The 21,736-nt window shown below is 40.0% G+C and overlaps 1 protein-coding gene across 4 annotated transcripts in view; it reads left to right on the forward strand.

The window, feature by feature from the left end:
* The window catches only part of IGSF11 (immunoglobulin superfamily member 11), a 200,510-nt gene extending 179,314 nt beyond the window's left edge, over nucleotides 1-21,196 (forward strand). For 3 of the 4 annotated variants that reach the window (XM_027586072.2, XM_027586071.2, XM_027586070.1), the window contains 4 exons: nucleotides 919-1,074; nucleotides 16,352-16,474; nucleotides 17,263-17,413; nucleotides 18,861-21,196. In XM_027586072.2, the coding sequence (XP_027441873.1) occupies nucleotides 919-1,074; nucleotides 16,352-16,474; nucleotides 17,263-17,413; nucleotides 18,861-19,305 (875 nt within the window). In that variant the 3' untranslated portion in view covers nucleotides 19,306-21,196. The remainder of the gene's footprint in view (nucleotides 1-918; nucleotides 1,075-16,351; nucleotides 16,475-17,262; nucleotides 17,414-18,860) is intronic. The other variant, XM_027586073.1, reaches the window with a different exon arrangement.
* The last annotated feature ends 540 nt before the right edge of the window (nucleotides 21,197-21,736 follow it).

Below are 21,736 nucleotides of genomic sequence, written 5' to 3' on the forward strand. Positions count from 1 at the left end.
GGTCATTGGTTGCTCTTCCTTGAAATATCTTTTCTAAAAGTGGCTTCTTTCAGGAATTAAAAATATTTTTTAATTGTGGTAAAATCCACACAACATGAAACTTGCCATCTTGGCCAGTTTTTAAGCGTACAGTTCTGTGGTGTTAGGTACATTCACATTGCCGTGCAACCAATCTCCAGCATTCTTCATCTTGCAAAACTAAAACTCTGTGCTCATGGGAGCACCTGGGTGGCTCAGCCGGTTAAAACTGTGCTCATTAAACAACATTTCCTTCTCCTACCAGCCGTGGGTAACCACTTTTTTATTTTCTGTTTCTGTGGATTTGACTACTCTAGGTGCCTCACAGAAGGAGAATAATTCTCTTTTTATGACCACCTTATTTCACTTAGCATAATATTCTCAAGGTTCATCCACGCTGTAGTATGTGTCAGAATTCCCTTCCTAGTCAAGGCTGAATAATGTTTCATAGTATGTATGTACCACATTTTGTCTATCTGTTCATCCATCCGTGGACACTTGGGCTGTTTCCTTTGGCCTCTGTGAATCATGCTGCTGCATACATGTGTGTGCTCACTAATGTCTCTGAAGGCCACCTGTGGGCCTAAAGACCTTAAACGTTCTTCTTTAGAGGAAGGAGAGTGAAACCAAGACCATAAGATTCCTTGAAAATAGAATGAAAGGGTGTAGCCCCTTTTACATGTTTGCCCCCTGCGAGCTGAAGTTGGGGGTCCTGCACCTGTACCCAAGCTCCGTGAATAGTACCTGACAAGCCACAGGCTTCCCTCATGTGGTAGTCTTCTGGTATGTGTCCTACAAACATTGTTGTCTGAGGTTCCAGCACCCTGAATGTTGATGTCCTTTCCGTCATCAGTTGGCTTACAGTAAATGCATCTTTATTCCTTACTCTTCCTATTATAGTTCCCCCTTCTGCCCCACACTGCCAAATCCAAGGATCCCAGGATATCGGCAGCGATGTCATCCTGCTCTGCAGCTCAGAGGAGGGCATCCCTCGGCCAACTTACCTTTGGGAGAAGTTAGACAATACCCTCAAACTACCTCCAACAGCCACTCAGGGTATGTATGGTGTTGCTTTACCCATTTGATCAGTTACCATGCAAAATTAAAATTCTAAGACTCATGAAGTAATTAAGTTTAATAGATTTTGAAAAATAACACACTGTATCTGTAACTGCTAAAAAGCTATCTAAATCATTTTGTGTTTTCAACTTTAAAGAGAATAAAACATTTTCTCTCTCATGTGCTGCTTTTATGTATCTCATCCAGTGGTAACTATATATGGAAATTCCATTCTATTACAGTGAAGATTTAAAATAGCTAAATGGTGCCTTCTTTATATTGTTAACTGTAAAATAATCCTTGAAGTTTATCACTGAGAAACCACTTTCTTCTTGAGGCACAGTTGCCTGTTTTAGTATGAGAAACATCAGCATGATCATGGGGGGCGGTCAATCATCCTGTTTTCAGCCTCAAGTCTAGTTAGAGGAAGAAGATGGGAAAGAGAACAGGAAAAGATCTCAGATCCTGGGAGAACCAGGAGTTGATCCCACCAAACAGGTAAAGAAGGAGGAGACATGAGTGTCATCGATGATTTTCTACATGTAAATCGAGCGATTTAAATTGGTTAATAAAGGAAATACTCTAGAAAATTTGAGGAAAACTGATAAAATAGAATGAGGGAAAATTACAGAATTGTATATAAAATCTTCTATTCCAACAAAATAAAATTTAGCGGCCTTGAGTGTTGCATCATCTGTGATACAGGGTATGTTCCTTGTAGCATTCTCAGGGCACGTGTATAAATCTTAAGTTAAAGAGTTGGCAGTTAATGAAGGGGTCCCAAACAACCTGAATTATTGCTGATAAGCTTGAATCCTATTGATGGTCGATGGCCGTCATTGAAACGCAAAGTCCTAACTTGTGTGGTAAAGGTAGCATATGAAAGAACCAGGGCCACCAGCCCTGTAAGAGCCTGTAAGGTTTCTGTAAGAATCCCAACAGAAATATTAATGGACCTTTCCATCATTTTTTAATTTACTCAGCTCAAAATTAATTATTTAAAAAAACTTCTCAGTGACAGGGGCATAATAACTTCTGACTTACTCTGGTAATGATTACTGCAATACCGTCGTTCCCCATGGATTGCTAAATTGCTAAATGTTTCAGCCACACTGTGGGGTAAATAGCTTTTTTTGTGAACTAACTTGTTAATCTCACTATTTACATGTAAGTGGCATGTTTAATCTAGCTCTTGTGTTGAAATCCTGAAAACCATATTTAAATTCCAGATTTTTCCAGTATGTATTTCCAGTGACAGTTTACCTCTCTGGGCCTGTGTAGCCTTTTTTTAAAATAAGGGGATTAAATAATCATTTCCAATGTTCTTTGTATCAGCACTGAGATTCTATGATTTATATTAAAAACATTTCTGTGAAATATTGGGCTGGGTTTGGAATTACAAGTGAATGCTTAAGAGTGGTTGTTTGTATGTAAGTTGAGAAATACACTGTAGAAAGAGCCTGTCACATCTCTTTGTCTTTGAATAAGTGTATCAGTCAAGTTTTTTGGTATCTTCTTTGCAACTTAAATATTTTTTAGTACTTTAGGTAGGAAAGTGAACTTTAATGCTAAAGAAGAAAATGTTTGGCTTTTGTAATTCAAACTCTGGATTAGTTATCAGAATTACTTTGAATAACTTCATTTATCATAATGTACATTAAGTGAATCAGATTTTTTATTTAAATTTACCTCTTGGTACTGATATTTATAAAATAGATCTCAAAATAGTATATAATACTAAAATAACAGATTTTAAAAACACTTTACTAATATGTTTGCAGGTGTTTAATATAAACTCAAGATGTATTCTCTGAGAAAAGAATATTTGACATCAGGGAAGGGCACTCTAGAAGTCAAATTAGTAACAGGGGCATAATATTTGGGGATTAGAATTGTCCTTGTGTGTAGGGGCTAGCTTGAAGGAGCTCCTTTTGGCCAAATCTGGGACAATTTGAAAATTAAAATAAATATATAATCTATTGAATAAAATGAAAATCCCCGAATCCTTGCTGATATGCATAAATAAATGGGAGAGAAGGAAATGTGTTTTCTTAGGGTTAGAATGACAACTAATGTTTGTAGAAGGAACAGTGGAGTTTGAAAATCACCACTGGTGTCAAAATAGTGGGCAAAAGTTTGATGAGGAACTAGATATTTACATAGTTCCAAAGTGTGCCCCCACATATTCCTTATTAATTATAAGATAACTTTATAATGGAGAGACCTGGTTGATAACGACTTTAACCGAGTGTTCAAAGTGAACATTACCAATACTGTTAGAAACTGATATCCTGTGCCTACTAATATATGTATGCCTTGAGGAGGACACAGCATCATTTCTGTGGTATTCTTGTCACAAACACATAATCTGAATCCAGTCATGAGGAAACATCAAACAGAGGTGAAGACAAAACTGTTCCAGATTGAAAGAGACCAAGGAGTTAAGAAAATACAATACAGAATCCTGGATTAGAATCTGGACAGGGGAAGAAAGAGCCAGAAAAGACATTACTGGTACAGTTGATGGAATCTGAGTGTACACTGTAGATTGGGTAATACTACTGTATTGATGTTAAATTTCTTCACTTTGGAACTTGTACTGTGGTTATGTAAAGAACGTCTTTGTTCTTAGGAAATATGAAGTACTGTTTGGCCTGTGCTTCTAAGGTCTGCACAACTTGCCCAGGTTTCAGTAAGTGTCTGGGCCTGTGTCACAGTTCACCAACACCTGCCTCAGTGGTTCTCAACTGGGACAGTTTTATTTGGCAGTATATGGAGACATTTTTGGTTATCACAACTGATACAAGAGGGTGCTACCAGCAGCTAGTGGGTAGGGGCTAGGGATGCCACCACAATAAAGAATTATCTGGCCCATGGGGCACCTGGGTGGCTCAGTTATTGAGCATCCAGCTCTTGATTTCAGTTCAGATCATGATCTCATGGGTTGTGAGATTGAGCCCGATTTCAGGCTCCATGCTCAGCACAGTCTGCTTTCCCTCTCCCTGTGTTCTTCCCTCCCCCCCCCAACTTGTTCTCTTTCTCTCAAATAAAATCTGAGAAAAAATAGAAAAGAATTATCTGGCCCAAAATGCCAGTGAGTGAGTGACATTAACATATTTTCTAATGTTAAATATCCTTGCATTTCTGGAATAAAGTCTATATGATTGTGATTATTTTTTAATAAACTGCTCCATTTGGTATGGTAACATTTTAATAGAACTTTTGCATTTGTGATCATAAGTGAGAATGGCTTATGGTTTTTTTTTTCTGTCTTCCATTGCCCTGGTTCAATTTTAGTACCAGATTATATAAGGGTCTCATAAAATGAGTTAGGCAGTTTTCCCTCTTTTTCTATACTCTGATAATAGTATGAATAAGATGGAGATTATTTGATGATTTTGTAAATTTGCCTGTAAAAGCTTTGCCTTGCTGTTATATTTTGTTGGTAGATTTTTGACTACTGACTACTGTTAGTAGGTATTTTTCTAGTGATATGAGTTTACTTAGATTTTCTGTATCTTCTCTATTTTTTTCTTTTTTTAAAAGATTTTATGTATTTGAGAGAGAAAAAGAGTGCATGCATAACTGGGGAGGGGAGGGGCAGAGGGAGAGGGAGAAACAGACCCCCCACTGAGCAGGGAGCCCCATCTAGGGCTCCATCCCAGGACCCTGAGATCATGACCTCAGCTGAAGGCAGATGCTTAACTGGTTGAGCCACCCAGGTACCCCTCTTCTCTATTTTTCTAGAAAACATCTTTTTTTTTTGTCTGAGTTTATACATATTGGCATTAAGTTGTTCATATATTCTATGAAGTCAGGAGAATGTAGTTAAGAGTGCAGGTTCTGGAGTCAGAGGATGTGATTTGGAATCCTGGCTCCAGGGGTGACTGGTAATGTGACCTTGTGCCTTAGTTTTCTTACATGTAAAATGGACACAATAATACTAATTCCCTCACGGGGGTGGAATAAAGATTAAATGAAAACATGTGCAAAGCTTTTAGAACAGCATTTGGCATGAATAAGCATTTAATAAATACTAATGTTTTTATCATTAGTATTATTTTCTTGTATATTTTAAAACTCTATTATATTTCCTTTTTCATTATTCTGTTTATGCTTTTTCATCTTTATTTTTTGGATCAATCTTGTTAAATCAAGCTTTCGATTTTATACTTTTGTATACTGATATTAATTCTGTTGTTCATTTATTCATTCAACAAATATATGGTAGACACCTACTAGGTTCCAGACACTGTTCTAGCTGCTGGAGATAAAGTGGAGAACAGAACAGAAATGCTTCTTTCGTTGATAGAACTTACTTTCTAGTGGGTGGAGACTGAATGTAACGAATCAGTAAATCACAGTTTATTATCATATGATGCCTTCTGGGGGGAAAACATGGAGGAAGGTAAAATGGATTCGTTGGGGCATGAGTTCTGCTGCAATGTTGAATAAAGTGCTTAGGGTAAATCTCACCAAGAGGATGATAACCTAAGGATGATGTAAAAATGATGAAAGAATGAGCTTTGTGAATATGGGGGCTGGAGAGTATTCCAGGCAGAGGGAACAGCCATCTGAAGGCCCTGAGGCCAGAATGCGCCTTGTGTTTTGGATGAACAGCACAGAGGCCAGTGTGTTTTGAGTGGAGCAAGTGAAGCAGAGGATAGTGAGAGCTATGATGTCCAGTTACAGGTGCTAGGATGGAGATACAGGCACACCTCACAGATATTGTGGGTGTAGTTGCAGACCACCATAATAAAGCAAATATCATAGTAAAGTGGGTCAAGTGAATTCTTTGGTTTCCCAGTGCATGTAAAAGTTATGTTTGCATTGTACTGTAGTCTGTCAAGTGTGCAATAGCATTATCTCTAAAAAAACAATGCATGTACCTTCATTTAAAAGTACTTTATTTCTAAAATATGCCAACCATCATCTGAGCTTTCAGTGAGTTACTATCATTTTGCTTGTAGAAGGTCTTGGCTCCGTCTTGATGGCTGCTGACTGATGAGGGTGGTCGTTGAGGGTTAGTGTGGCTGTGGCAGTTTCTCACGATAAGACAACAGTGAAGTTCGCCACATTGATGGTCTCTTCCTTTCATGAATGCTGTCTTTGTAGCATGTGATGCTCTTTTGATAGCATTTTACCCACAGTAGAACTTCCTTCAAAATTGGAATCAGTTCTCTCAAACCCTGCCACTGTCATGTCATGTAAGTTTATGTCAGATTCTGAGTCCTTTGTCGTTGTTTCAACAGTCTTCACAGCATCTTCACCACGAGTAGATTCTATCTCAAGAAACCACTTTCTTTGCTGATGCATAGGAAGCAGCTGCTCATCCTTTAAGAATTCTATCATGAGATTGCCCCAATTCAGTCACATCTTCAGCTCCACTTCTAATTCTACCACATCTGTACTTACTTCCTCCACTGGGGTCTTGAACCCCTCAAAGTCGTCCATGAGGGTTGGACTCAACTTCTTCTAAATTCTGTTAAGCTATTTGACTTCTTCCTATGAATCATGAATGTTTTTAATGGCTTCTAGAATGGTGACTCCTTTCCGGACTCAGATCCATCAGAGGAATCACTACCTATAGCCCCTACAGCCTTATGAAATGTATTTCTTAAATAGTAAGACTTGAAAGTCAAAAGTGCTCCTTAATCCATGGTTGGCAGAATGGATGTTGTATTAGCAGGCACAGAAACAACATTAACCATGTTGTCTATCTCCATCAGAGCTCTTGGATGACCAGATACATTGTCAGTGAGCAGTGATATATATGTGTATGTGTATATATATATGTGTGTGTGTGTGTGTGTGTGTGTGTGTGTGTGTGTGTGTATTATCTGACAGAGACACAGCGAGAGAGGGAACACAAGCAGGGAGAGTGGGAGAGGGAGAAGCAGGCTTCCCGCGGAGCAGGGAGCCCGATGCAGGGCTCGATCCCAGGACCCTGGGATCATGACCTGAGCTGAAGGCAGATGCCTAACCAACTGAGCCACCCAGGCGCCCCGAGCAGTGATATTTTGAAAGGAATCTTTTTTTTCTGAGCAGTAGGTCTCAACAGTGGGCTTAAAATACTCAGTAAACCATGTTGTAAACCATGTAAACCTAGATGTGCTATCATCTAGGCTTTGTTGTTCCCTTTATAGAGCACAGGCAGAGTAGATTTAGGGTAATTCCTAAGGGCCCTAGGATTTTCAGAATGGTAAATGAGCATTGGTTTCAGCTTAAAGTCACCAGCTGCATTAGCCCTTAACCAAAGAGTCAGCCTGTCCTTTGCAGTTTTGAAGCCAGGCATTGACTTCTATTTATGAAAGTCCTAACTGGCATCTTCTTCCAGTAGAAGACTATTTTGACTACATTGAAAATCTGTTGTTTAGTGTGGCCACCGTCATGAATTATCTGAGCTAGATCTTCTGGAAAACTTGCTGCAGCTTCTCTATCAGCACCTGCTGCTTCCCCTTACACTTTCATGTTATGGAGACGGCTTCTTTCCTTAAACCTCATGAACCAACCTCTGCTAGCTTCCAGCTTTTCTTTTGCAACTTCCTCACCTCGCTCAGCCTTCCTAGAATTGAAGAGAGTTAGGGCCCTGCTCTGGATTAGGCTTTGGCTTAAGGGAATGTTATTGCTGGTTTGATCTTCTACCCAGACCACTCAGACATTCTCAGTATCAGCAGTAAAGCTGTTTTGCTTTCTTGTCATTCATTTGTTCACTGGAGTAGCACTTATAATTTCCCCCAAGAGTTTTCCCTTCGTATTAACAACTTGGCCGACTGTTTGGTGCAAGAGGCCTAACTTTTGACCTATCTTGGCTTTCAACATGCCTTTTTCACTAAGCTTAATCATTTCTAGTTTTTGAATTAAAGTAGAGATGTGTGGCTCTTCCTTTCACTTGAACACTTAGAAGCCATAGTAGGGTTATTAATTAGCCTGTCTCAGGGAAGAAGGAGACCTGGGGTGAGGGAGAGAGATGGGAGAATGGCCAGTCACTGGAGCAAAACCTTTGTCCATTAAGTGTACTGTCTTATATGGGTGCACTTCATGGCACCCCCAAACAATTACAATAGTAACATCAAAGATCACCATAACCAATATAATAATAATGAAAAAGTTTGAAATATTGTGAAAATTACCACAAGGTGACACAGACACAAACTGAGCAGATGCTCTTGGAGAATGCTACCAATACACTTGTTCAACCCAAGGTTGCCACAATCCATCAATTTGTAAAAAATGCAGTTATCTGTGAAGTACAATAAAACAAGGTATGGCTGTGTATATAATGAGAAACTTGTTAATTGTATTATTCAGATATTGTTTATCTTCACCAATGTCTTATCTGTTTCAGTTATTATTTTATAAGAGAGATGTGTTTAAAAGTCACACAGGATTGTGGATTTGTCACTTTGTCCTTGCAGTTATTGCCAATTTTTTTTAACGTACCCCCAGTTATTTGTCATTATCTGCTTACAGAGTGTTATATCGCCCTGATTTTCTATGCTTAATATGCATTTTTGCCTTATTTTAATTGTTATTAAAATTCCTACAGTAGGTTTCTTTGGTTAATTTTGCTGGTATGTTTCTATTTTATGGTTCATTTACTTTCAGGTTTCCATGTTTTAAGTCTTAGGTGTATTGCTTGTAAGCAGCATGTGTTTGGATTTAATCTGGTTTTCAATCTACAATCTGAGAGCCTCGTTCTTTAATTGATTGGATCCATTTATGTGAATTGTGATAATGGATATAGTTTGATTAATTTCTAATATTTTATGTTTTTTATCTATCAAGCTTTTTCTTTTGCCCTTTCTCCATACCGTCTACTGATTATTTCAGTGTTTTTTTTTTTTTAATCATGCCTTTTTCCTTCATTGTTCCTAAGGAATTGTCATCCTTTCATAATTTAATACAGTGAAGAGAAGTGATTAACTCTCCTGCTTGCTGCTTGCTTGAGAACTCTGCAGAACTTAGTATGGAGAACTTAGATGGAGCAGGAGAGTGTCTCAAACATTACGGTAGTAACACTGTCATATTACCAAGTTTGTCCAGTGTCTACATACAAAGCACTGCAATTCTTTTGCCACATTTGAAGCCTCAGGAATCTTGATTCTCCTTGAATTGCCACTGCTAATTCCCTTCCCAGTGAGTGTTTCCATAATTCTTTCATGGGGAGTAATATAGTTCTCACCCACTTCAGCTGCTGAATAAATAGGTACTTATTTCCTCCTTATCAAGATGTTATTCTGACTGAAGGCAAATTTTTCCTGTTTTTGCCCTCTGACATAAAGAAGCAGACCCCATGCAATGTTCAGTCCTCCCTCTTTAAAAATTAAATACCAGTAATTGTCACAACTATATTGATTTGTTTATGCAGTTGTCCATTCTTTGAATATATGTGTGCCTGTGTATGCATATGTACACACACAGACCCAACCCTTATTCTGTGTAACTACTTAAGGGTAGGGTGTTTGGGAAAGTAGAGAAATAGAAACATAGAGATGTATCTTTATTCTAGAGTTCACTGTTTAATGGAGAGACAGAGATAGGTAATTTTAGTATACTGAATATCAGATGCTATAAAAGTGTTTACTGTTAACCTTTATTCTCCCCCAAAGAGTCTAGGAAGAACTTTATAGGGAAAGAGTTTCCTGAAAAGAAATGCATCTTAAAGGATGAGTAGAAGTTTTACCAGGTAAAAGGGGATATTATTAGTAGAGGGAGCCATGCAAAAAAAATCCTGCAAATGTAAGTTTGATGCTTTTAGGTGAGAAAAATATATGAAGCTGACATAAAGATTCATGAGGGTTTGGTGAGGGAGGAGGTTGGAAAGTTCAGATCCAGATTGTGAAAAGCATTGTATAGCATTCAGGGGGTTTGGGCATTGTCTTTGAGACTGTGGGTGTTCCCAGGCATTTATAAAGCAAGAAAAGATATCCAGATCTGCATTTTAGAAACAGCTGCAGCAGTCAGGGTGTGCGATTGATAGCCTGGTCATAGATGTGAGACCTTGATAATAGCTCCATCATGAAAGGAGGAGAACTGGAACTAAGGCCCTTGTGATGGGGATGGAGAAGGGTCGGGGAGGTGTGGAGGGTAGGATTCAGGAGAGACTGAAGACAAAAAATCAACAAGACATGGGACTCGGAGAAGAGTCAGAGTTAACTCAGATTTCTGTTTTAGGCCCATTGAATGAATAACAACTGTATTAACTCAGAGAAGGAATACTTAAGATTTGCTTAAGGAAGGTAGTGAGTGAGTTAGTGGTCCTCCGGGGGCCAAGGTAATGATAAAAGGTAACATTTCTTGAGCACTAAGTACTCTTCTTTGAGAATTAAAGCTTAACAGTCAACATAGAGATATATTGATTCAAAAGAATCCACTGATGTCAAATTAAAAGCAAGAACACTCAGAGTCAACATTTTCTGGGAACCTGGACAGAAGTGAGTAGGAGAGAAGCTGTCATGATCTGATTTAATCGGTCTTGCTTGTAGCTGTTGCCATGTTGTAAGTGTGTAGTTGTGCCCCAGTCTGTTGCTAATGGTGAGTCAGTCTTGCAAGTAAATATTAATAAGTTTATATACATAGTATATTTTATACACATGCCTTGTGAGTGGTATTTGGGAAATAAGAAGTTTTAAAAGCAAAAGAAGTCCTTAGCTTGGTAATTTTGATGTGTGATTCTATGTAATGTTAATACTGGGGGTTCCAAATATTACATTATTCACATATTGCCCAGTAATGTTCATCATTGTTTTCCGGTGTTTGAATATTTGCTGTGGACTTCAGTTCTTTGTAAATACTTCAATAGCAGAAATGCAAAGAGAAGAAGTTGGGAATGTTGGTTTGGAAATACACTGACATGAAATCAAATGAATTTAAAATCTGAATTGGCAATAGTGGTATCTGTTTCAATGGCAAAGCGAAAGCAGAGCAAACAGAAAATATTTTCATTATTAAATAAATTAAAAAAAGAGCTAATAGGAAGCAGCATGTATCTTAATGTGTGCCTCAAAGATACTTTGGATAGTCTCTTAATGGGGACAGATCCTTTCCCTGTCCTTTCTTCATCTACATCTTAATTCAACAAATATCAACTCAAAAATGAAATAAAATTTTCTATGTCTGGAATATTTGGCATGAAAAAAGATCAAGATTATTGGATAGTACACTTAGTGCTACATAGTGTTTTAAAATTTTCTTTTAGAATGACAGTTTAAATATTAAGTATTTGTGATATCTTTGAATTTTTAAATAGATTTTAATTTGGCCTTTATTTTGTGATATTCCCTTTTTTACTATTTTTTAATTATCAAATGTATCAGGTTGAGATCATTCTTACATAGTATTGAAGTTTATACTTTTGTACTAATAATTGGTTCAAATAACAAGAAATCATGTATTCATTATTATTTTTTTATTACAGGATATTTCTGGAACTTTTTTTTTTAAGATTTTATTTTTTGACAGAGAGAGAGACAGTGTAGAGGAACACAAGCAGGGGGAGTGGGAGAGGGAGAAGCAGGCTTCCCGCATGCGGGGCTCGATCCCAGGACCCTGAGATCATGACTTGAGCCTAAGGCAGACGCTTAATGACTGAGCCACCCAGATGTCCCACTTCTGGAACTTTTATATAAGAAATGATTGACTTTATTATTATGGCCACTCATTACTCCAAAGTACATAAATCATATAAAAGTATAGAATAATTCATGATTTAGGAATTCCTGTCTCTCAACCTCAGATCCTGAGTATTAATATCTGTTGGGGATTTGGAGACATCCAACATTTTCCCAATTTCTTGACTGATTTTCCATTGATTCAGAAATATATGTAAGTTTCCCAAGTGACGCCAGCATGGAATTCCTATACCGAAGCTTTATCAGGCACTATACTCTGCTGTTGCGCATATTACCTCATTTCCCCCTCACGGTGACCCACAATATGGAGGCTAGGTTGGTAGCTCTGCTTCACACATGAGGAAACCGGCTGGTAGGTGGTAGGGCGGATCCCAGCCCAGGCTGTCTGAGCCTAGAACACATGCTCTTCGTCAGTGCACCATCCCTGAGGCAGTCAGAAATATGGTTCTGGCCTAAGGAAAAAGGATGGACGTGGAAATGGACACATGTTTATTCCGCTGTAGTTCCGAAGGGCATCCTAGGCCAACTGCATCGTTCTTGTGAACTGACCGTGGGCTGTGATGTCATGTGTGCTTTCCAAACTGTGGTTCCACACAGTTGAACTTTACCTATCCTTAAAAGAAAGAAGATCATAAGAACATTTGTTTTCTAACTTCGATTCAACAAATTACTTCTGCACCAGAGCAGACCCAGTGAAGTGACAGATTGAGTTGAAGAATTAGTCCTTTTCACTTGAGGAAGAGCCCTGTGCTTGTGGCTGGAAGCACCCTGGTGCTGGCTCAGGAGGGGCTCCCGTCTGCTCTTTGCCTTCACTACACAAACAGCCCTGTCCTGCTTCTGGCTAATCCTCTCTTATCCATGTGCCTCCTTCCCTGGTTACATTCTGAGTTAGCTCTAGCATGCTATGTCAGCCTCAGTCAGGAAGAATTTGTTCCATCAATCTGCATGTGCTGTCTGTGTTGGTAGAGATAAAAGGAAGAACAGTGACTTCACCTTTTAAAAATAACCTTTTGAAAGCAAGAATCTTTAAAGTTTACCTCTTTCTACATGCCAGAATGCTGCTTTGTTCAGCTGTTAAAAGTTTCCCAAATTATCTCTGTGAAAAGGTCAACAACATTACTGGTTTGGTGTGAGCTGATCAAATTCCTAGAATTTCAGGGCTTAGGAAGACAGCACCACAGTGTTTGGAATTGTAGGGCTAGTTGCCCAGAGATTATGGTTTTCTTGCCTGGTGACATCTGGTAATGTATTGAAGATGGAGTTGGGCAGACAGCTTAGTTTAACACTAGCTGCTGTGTAACATTGCATGGTTAGGAAACATCCTGCCGATGCACCCTATGGAATACTGTGGTTTAAAATGCCTTACTAGAAAACCAAGCATATGTATGGGGCTTATAAGCTTTGGACACAGAGAGACCTGATTTTATAGATTTCTGTACTGTGTAATCTTGAATAAATTGTGTGGCTTCTCTGAGCTTTTTCATCTTTGAAAAGTAGGGAATAGAAAACCTAGGATTTTTTTTTTTTAGCTTTTTATTTGAATTCCAGTATAGTTAACATACAGTGTAATATTAGTTTCTGGTGTACAATATAGTGATTCAACAATTCCATTCATCACCCAGGGCTCATCAGGTTAAGTGTGCTATTTAATCCCCTTCACCTATTTCACCCATCTCCCACCCACTTCCCCTCTGGTAACCCTCAGTTTGTTCTCTATATAAAACCTAGGATTTTTTTTTAAAGATTTTATTTATTTATTTGTCAGAGAGAGAGAAAGAAAGAGCACAAGCAGGAGGAGTGGCAGGCAGAGGGAGAAGCAGGCTCCCTGTTGAGCAGGGAGCCCGACGCGGGACTTGATCCCAGGATCCTGGGATCATGACCTGAGCCGAAGGCAGCTGCTTAACCAACTGAGCCACCCAGGCGTCCCTTAAAACCTAGGATTTTGACAATTAGATGATACAGATGTATAACTCTTAGTACAGTACATATGGTACACAGTAGACACTAAAGAGAAGGTAACTCCTTTATTTATTGAGCACCTTCCTGTGTGCCAGGTATCTTCGAAGGATGATGATGCAGTGATGAACAATACAAACCCAGCCCTCCCCCCCTTTTTTAGAGAGAGAACAGGGGAGAGGCAGAGGGAGAGAATCTCAAACAGACTCCCCACTGAGCACAGAGCCCGATGAGGGGCTCGATCCCACCACCCTGAGATCATGACCTGATCCGAAATCAAGTGTCGAAGGCTCAACTGACTGAGCCACCCAGGGGCCCCCACCGCCCCTTCTTTTAATGAGACAATAGGCAAGAAATGACACCAAATGGGGTTAAGTGCCAGCACTAGAGAATACATGGTGCTGAAGGGGGCATTTGATGAAGGCCTGGGAAAGCAAGTCAAAAACACAGGAGGAGAAAACAGTTTCCTCTCAGACTGGCCCAACTATTGAGTGAATTCACTGAAAGGCTCTCACACATTGGTAGCCCTCAGAGTTGTTTGTTAAGGAAAAGGAAATAATACACAAGTGCAAACAAAGTAACCACCGAATATATTGACTTGGTGTGTCCAGTACAATTCAAATGTCCAAATTCTTCGTCATATTCTGAATAAGTAAGATACCCATCTAATGTGGATTTGACCCTTTAAATGTTCCCATTAGGGGCGCATGGGTGGCTCAATTGGTTAAGCCTCTGCCTTCAGCTCAGGTCATGATCCCAGGGTCCTGGGATAGAGTTCTGCATCGGGCTTCCTGCTCGGCTGGGAGCCTGCTTCTCCCTCTCCTTCTACTGCTCCCCCTGCTTCTGCTGTCTCACTCTCTCTGTCAAATAAATAAATAAAATCTTAAAAAAAAAGAAAAAAATGTTCCTATTAGAAACCAGAAACAAAAGCAAGAAAAAAATGTTCTTTCCTTGGCTTGTTTATTTAAGTTAATTCCAGAAAGGTGCTCAATACATAATTATTTCTTAAATGACTTAACCAATAAATGCATGCAGTGCTGTGGTTAGGTCTGCTTTTGCTGATCCATCTTTGGCCTTTGCTCTAGATAGAATTGAAGATTGCCAGCAGAAACAAGATAATGTTAGTTTCACGTAAAAATAGCCCAGGGTAAGGGGAGCTCCAGGTGTTGCCCTAGGAGCACATGGACTTGGTGCCAGAAACGTGCCATCAGTAGGCTTTCCACTTCTAAATTTGCAGCTATTTTGAATGGTTGAGATGACTGTAGTGTTATGTTCTGCCTAAGGGAGGCAGGGAAGCCTAGAGCTTAGATGTAAGACAGCACCCCGTCTAATTCCCATTTTGTGTCACTAGCTGTATAACCTTATTAGTCTCCTTACCAGTTCAGTGGGATGAGTAATAATACCTCATAGCGTCGTTGTAAAGATTAAGATAATACTATAGGGGCACCTGGGTGGCTCAGTCGGTTAAGCGTCTGCCTTCGGCTCAGGTCATGATCCCAGGGTCCTGGGATCGAGCCCCACATCAGGCTCCCTGCTCCGCAGGAAGCCTGCTTCTCCCTCTCCCTCTGCCTGCCACTCTGCCTACTTGTGATCTCTCTCTCTTTCTCTCTGTCAAATAAATAAAATCTTAAAAAAAAGATAATACTATAAAAGCTTAACCAATGCTTGGCACATAGTAATAGCAACTATTAATCTTAGTTTTTTATTATTACTATAATTTGCATTTTATTTACAAGAAATAATCTCTGCTAATGTTCATGAACTAATAAAATATGAACTACTGAAACATTTCTGAGCAATATCAGTGTGGTGGTCCTGAAAATGCCCTGCTCATCCCCTGCTGTGGAGAACACAGTTGACAGACAGCCCTAACTGCTTCCTCCAGAATCTACCACTGCTTTGCACCCAGACCAGGTTTCACCAGGGCTGCTCCCAACCAGTGACTGGGCACAGTGAGCCTGCGAATGCAGTCCTATTCCTGCAAGGTGTAGGACTCCTCTAACAGGTGATTTTAGTGCCGGGCCTCCCCCGCAGCCTGATGGAGACTTCCCTAACATGATGCTGCAATCTGAGATGCTCCCTGTCTGGCCCTCCTTCCTTGCCTCTCCTCTTCACAGGGTCCAAACCTGCATTGCAGTCAGAGGCTCTCCCACCCTCCCCAGCTTCCTCTCCCATTTCCTGAACTAGAATTTCTTCCACTAAACCTTTGACTTATCTTGGTGTCTGCTTCGTGGAGGATCTGGGCTTATAGTTAAAATAGTTGTTGGAAGTAACAGTCGACACCCTTGAGCACAGAGTGGATGTTTTCTCCATCAAGTATAAAGTGAACATGACTGTAATGAGTTTAGCTTCATCTTTAGGTTGTCGCATTTCCTCAGAATTGAAATTTGGTGTTACTGATCATAGATTCTCTAGGACAGGCCTTAGCCACTGTTTCCTCAGGAAGGGCTACCCACAATTAGGACCTCAGACTAATCGTCAGATTAAGTTGTAATATTGCACTTAGGAAGGGCCTCCATGTCTTTGGGTCTTTGATGTGATTTTAGTCTTTTCATGAACCAAGAGAATCTCCTCGGCAAAGGCTATGGATGACTCTTCAGTGTTTATTTTTGTGGTTTCCTGCTGATTTCTTTGGTTTTCCAATTTTTTTCCCCCTACCTGCTCACTTATGATTTTTGTGACAGACCAGGTCCAGGGGACAGTTACCATCCGGAACATCAGTGCTCTGTCTTCAGGCCTGTACCAGTGCGTGGCTTCGAATGCCATCGGAACCAGCACCTGTCTGTTGGATCTCCAGGTTATTTCACGTAAGTATATAAAATTCTGGAACACCAAGATCTTTGTTAAACCAGGGAATGAAAAGTTTCTTTTAATTGTTTTTAGGTTGTTTGAAGATAAAATAGAAATTCTTTTGGTTTTATTAATTATTGAAATGTTCTATAAATGTATTAGTATACTTTTCAGCCTCAGCAATATGACATCTTTATGGCAGAATGTCTTTCTCCTCAGGGTCATTAGAATAAAGTCAGTTGCTTGTCTTCAAGTGATTGCATAGTACTATTGACATTATAAAAACTTGTAATTATCTCATGTCCGCGGTGAGACCTTCTTGTATTTTCTCCTTATCCCTTTATATCTGCTTAATTGTTGGGTGGGCAGGTCATAAATAAGCAGTGCAGAAATTTTCTCTTTATTTGAGAATTCTGGGTTATTTGAATTCCACTTAAAAAAGTAGTGCCCTGGTTGGGCTGAGGTGAGCATTATCCCACTGATTGCCGGGGTTCCTCTGGGCAGATCAGACAGGTGAGCATCTTTGGCCTGTTCTGCTCTAAGTGTGGCTCTACTGATGTGGTGAGTCCTACACTGTTCGCTCATTCAGCATGTGTCTGTGAGCCTACTGTGTGTGAGTCCACAGAAGGTTAACCAGCGTTTAATTTTATAAGGACGCAACACTTTAGGCGATTTCGTGAATTTTAAGACGATTCCGTGGTAAACTGACATATTTATGAAGTTGCATGAATGTATGCTATTTCTCTCTCTCTCTCTCTCTCTCTTTTTTTTTGTTCTTTAAATCTACCTTAAATATATTTTGCAGCCCAGCCCAGGAGCATTGGACTAATAGCTGGAGCCATTGGCACTGGTGCAGTTATTATCATTTTTTGCATTGCACTAATTTTAGGGGCATTCTTTTACTGGAGAAGCAAAAATAAAGAGGAAGAGGAAGAAGAAATTCCTAATGAAATAAGGTTTGTGTGTCAGACAATTTGTCCTACATTGCCAGTGTCTGTATTTCTATTAATTTTGGCAGCTAAGATTTCTTTGCTAATCCAATGGCTGTGATGGCCAAGATAGTTAAAGTAGCCACGTCATATTTTCTTGTATATTATTTCGCTTTTCCTCACGATACTGCTCGGCTTTATTTACCGGATCATGAAAGGGGAAGAGGGTCCAATATGTGCCCAACTAGGAGGACACATGTGAAGAATTCCTTTACCTCCCGTAGTTCCAAGATGGGTGGAGTTAAGGTGGCTGCCACAGAAGAAAAGTTAGTTTAGGAAATGTGGTTGACATTGGCATTTATAACAGAAGCTAGAAGGAACACCCCAAGAGCATACCCGTACCTGTGTACACAGCTCGGCCAAAGCAGTATGGCTTGCTGTGAGAGAGTTCAGTCTCAACATCTTCAGAAAACAATGTGAAAATCATCTTTAAAGAAAAGTGACTCTTGGCATATTGTGGGGATAGAGGAGTTCAAGCTCTGTCTCACATTGCACCACATCATATCCTTGTCGAAAACGCTTTAATGACTCCAGTCTACTTAGCATGATCCACACAGCCCTTCAGGATCTGACCTTCCCCTGCTTCCCTGATCCTCTCTCACCACTTCCACAGTCACTGGTGTTCCAGTCTGTTCCGTAGCTGCTCATGCCTCAGGGTCTTTGCTCAAGCCTCCACCCTCTTCCAGCACCAAACATCCACCTCTTTGCTAAATTCCTTGATCTGATTCAAGACCTCCTCACAGAAGTTGACTCTCGTCCCTGTCCAACCTTTCAGACTTGGAGATGTTCTTGCATTGATTGGCACTCTTGTTTGGCCATAGGCTTCTGGGGTATAGGAGCTGTGTCTTTTTTTTTTTTTTTTTTTTTTTTTTTACATGAAACATCTAGTAGAATGCCTGGTACTCAATAAATGTTGAATGTATTAGTTAACATCTTAAATTAGTGACTTATCTTAGCCTCTTGTAATTCTTTACACAACAAGCTCAGTGTCTTTCTTCAAGGTCTGTTTTCCTTTTTAGAGCAAAATATATATATATATATATAGATAGATAGATAGATAGGTAGATAGGTAGATACCCATACATATATACATACACACACATATATATTCACACACATTTTTTTTCAGTTATATTGGAAAGTATAGTCTGAGACATTTGACATTACTTTTTCTACCCTTGGCTATTGAGAAACTGAGGGAACATTTTTCTTGAGCATTGTCTCAAAGGGAATGAGTGTCAGAGCCGAGGCCACCAGGGCTGATGTGTTTGCTTTCATGATAGTCTGATCTGTCCTGAGGGTTTGTATCTCACAGACATACTGGCCTTAGCAGAAGATGCAAGAGTCCTGGGCAGGAGGGTAGGGTGACATTCAAGTAAATCCTGATGACGACTTTATTTTTATTCCTTTTCAGAGAGGATGATCTTCCACCTAAATGTTCTTCTTCTGCCAAAGCATTTCACACCGAGATATCCTCTTCAGAGAACAACACATTGACCTCTTCCAATACCTACAACAGTCGATACTGGAGCAACAATCCCAAAGTTCCCAGGAACACGGAGACCTTCAACCACTTCAGTGACTTACGCCAGTCTTTCTCTCTCCACTCAGGCAATGCCAACATCCCATCCATCTATGCTAATGGGACCCACGTGGTCCCAGCTCCGCCTAAGACTCTAGTAGTGACAGCCAACAGAGGGTCATCCCCGCAGGTGGTGTCCAGGAGCAATGGCTCAGTCAGCAGGAAGCCTTGGCTTCAGCATACACACTCGTACACCATCAGCCAAGCAACACTCGAGCGAATTGGTGCTGTCCCTGTCATGGTGCCAGCCCAGAGTCGGGCTGGGTCCTTGGTATAGTACCTGGGCGGACAGAGTGTTCATAACAGGGTCAGTGGAGTGCCCCACGCAGGGGGAGGGGGGTGAGCAAGTGCGGGGAAAGAAACACTTTCCTTATAAGGATACTAGTAAAAAGCACAAAGGAAAAGGCAATGCTGTTACCTGGCCAGTGAAATTTGTGACATGAACTGGAATTCTTCATCTTGAAGACTCGTTTCCCCACCACAGATGTCCCAGCATTCTGTTCAAAAAACTGGATCTCAAAGATGTGCCAAGCCAAGAAAAAAGATATAAGAGCAGAATAGCACTTAAAACCCAAACTACAGTCCAGATGGGCTTGTTCTTTAATTCATGCCTAACTTAATTATTTTTCAAGAGACTAAAGTGCCAGGTGAAGTTTAAATAATGAAATTATTTAAAAATATAGTTGTCTTTATAAAAAATAATGAGCAACCCTGGGATCATCGTGGTTCCCTCTTTGTCTAGAGGGCTTAATGGCATGAATGGTTCATATTGGTCCCAACAGGGCTGGCTCTTGTATCCTAGAATCAAAACTTTTTTACACAAACAAAATTCAGTAAGAAATGGAGGAAAACAAAGGAAACTTCTCTGAGAAGCCCCTTCCTATTTATTTATTTATGTCTTCCTAAACCATGAATTTCATATTTGGAATATTGCTATATTGACAGATTCTTGCCTGTCTGCGTTTTTCTAGGGTCTGTTCTGGGTCCATGATAATTACCACTCATTATTTCCTGGAAAAATATTTTTTTATAAGAAAACTATTGTTTTTTAAAAAAAATACATGAGAGGCATAGGGCTAGGAAAGAAAAGATTATTATTAACAGCACGTTCAGTGACTGTGTTTGTGGGGCTCTGCGGGAGGCCCATCGCGCGGGCGAAGGAGCTGGGTTGAATGGGCCACGTAGAACCAGGAAGGCAGGTGTGAGGGACTGGAGCCTTCCTGGCAGCCTCTGAACAGGGCTGGCCGGGGCTCCCTGGCTATCACAGTGGGTTACCCTTAATGAAGGCAGCACCTGATGCCTTTTGCACTGAGGGAGATAACTTTCTCCTTGTTTGACAAGTGGAGGTTAGTAGGTTGTTACAGGGAGGGCAGGAGTTGTTCTGTTGTTTCCAAAATAATTCTTTTTGCAAGAGAGATAAGATTAAGACAAAAGGGATGCCTTCAAGAATGCTCCTGGGAGGGTCTGCCCTATGTTTGTCACAGCTCAGGGTTGCAGTTCTGCCCAAATGCATTTTACACCACTGTAAAGAGACTCCTTCTGTGATTAATTACCTGGCTTGGCTGGCCTTGGAGTTCAGCAGATAATTTACAAACTCCCCACTCGTGTCTTGTGCTGTGTGGATCTGGGCATACTTGTATCGGGGACTGTCTCGCCTTAATCACACTTTAAGCAGCACAGAAATGATTTCATCCCAGAACGTTCTCTGAATTACTTACGAGGCCGACCTCATGGTTCGATAAGAGCATCATTTTTTTCCCGGGATGTCTCTCACTCCCTCTTCGCACCATGCCTTCTGCCCTCTTTTCCTGCAAAAATAGTCGTCACGGGGAGTGGCTTCCTGATTCTCAGACCCATTTTAATAAATGGAAACCAGCAGCTGCTGCGTATGCTGTTTTCTGGGAGGGCTAAGCTCAGAACCTAACCATTGCAGCCATTTCGATATTGATGAGATGCTGAATTTATGTTAGCGTTACTTATTTTTTCCATGTGATCGTTCTTGACTTTGTAAAAATTTAAATAAATGAATGTCTATACTTTTTATAAAGAAGAGTGAAAATACCATGACAGAAAAGATGCTATCAGATGTTGTTTAGAAAGCATTTATCTTGCATTTCTTTATTCTTTCTAATTATCTAAAATTCAATAAAAGTTTATTCATATAAAAACACGTTGTCATTAATTGTCATATATTAATGGGTTTATGAGTTTATATTTTGTGTTCTTTTTAATGTTACAAGAATTTTCCGTTCTGTTAAAAAGTATACGTAATAATTTTAATGAGCAAATAGTACTCTAGAAATTATTTTACCTTACTCTTCTTGTTAGAAATTTGAGTCCAGTTCTCATGTGTATGACTGAGATGTAATGACCTTTTCATGCATGAGCAATTTTCCTCTTTCCCAGTCTGAAGTTCATGAGACCAGGGCCATGACTGCTTTTTTTTACTCTGAATCCCTCACCTAGCACAGTGCCTACTATAGGTATTGAGTGGGTGAATGACTGATGATTTCTAAACTGAGTTGCAAAGTTCCAATACAGAAAGTTATGATCATGATTGCAGCTCTCTTCCTTTGTTTTAACTTTTTTTTTTTTTTTTTAGAAAGAGCTCGCGTGAGTGGGGTGGGGCACAGGAAGAGGGAGAGAGAGAATCCCGATGCAGGGCTCAGTGCCACAACCCTGAGATCATGACCTGAGCCGAAATTAAG

This window comes from Zalophus californianus, chromosome 1 (assembly GCF_009762305.2).
Source record: "Zalophus californianus isolate mZalCal1 chromosome 1, mZalCal1.pri.v2, whole genome shotgun sequence".
Taxonomy (NCBI): domain Eukaryota; kingdom Metazoa; phylum Chordata; class Mammalia; order Carnivora; family Otariidae; genus Zalophus; species Zalophus californianus.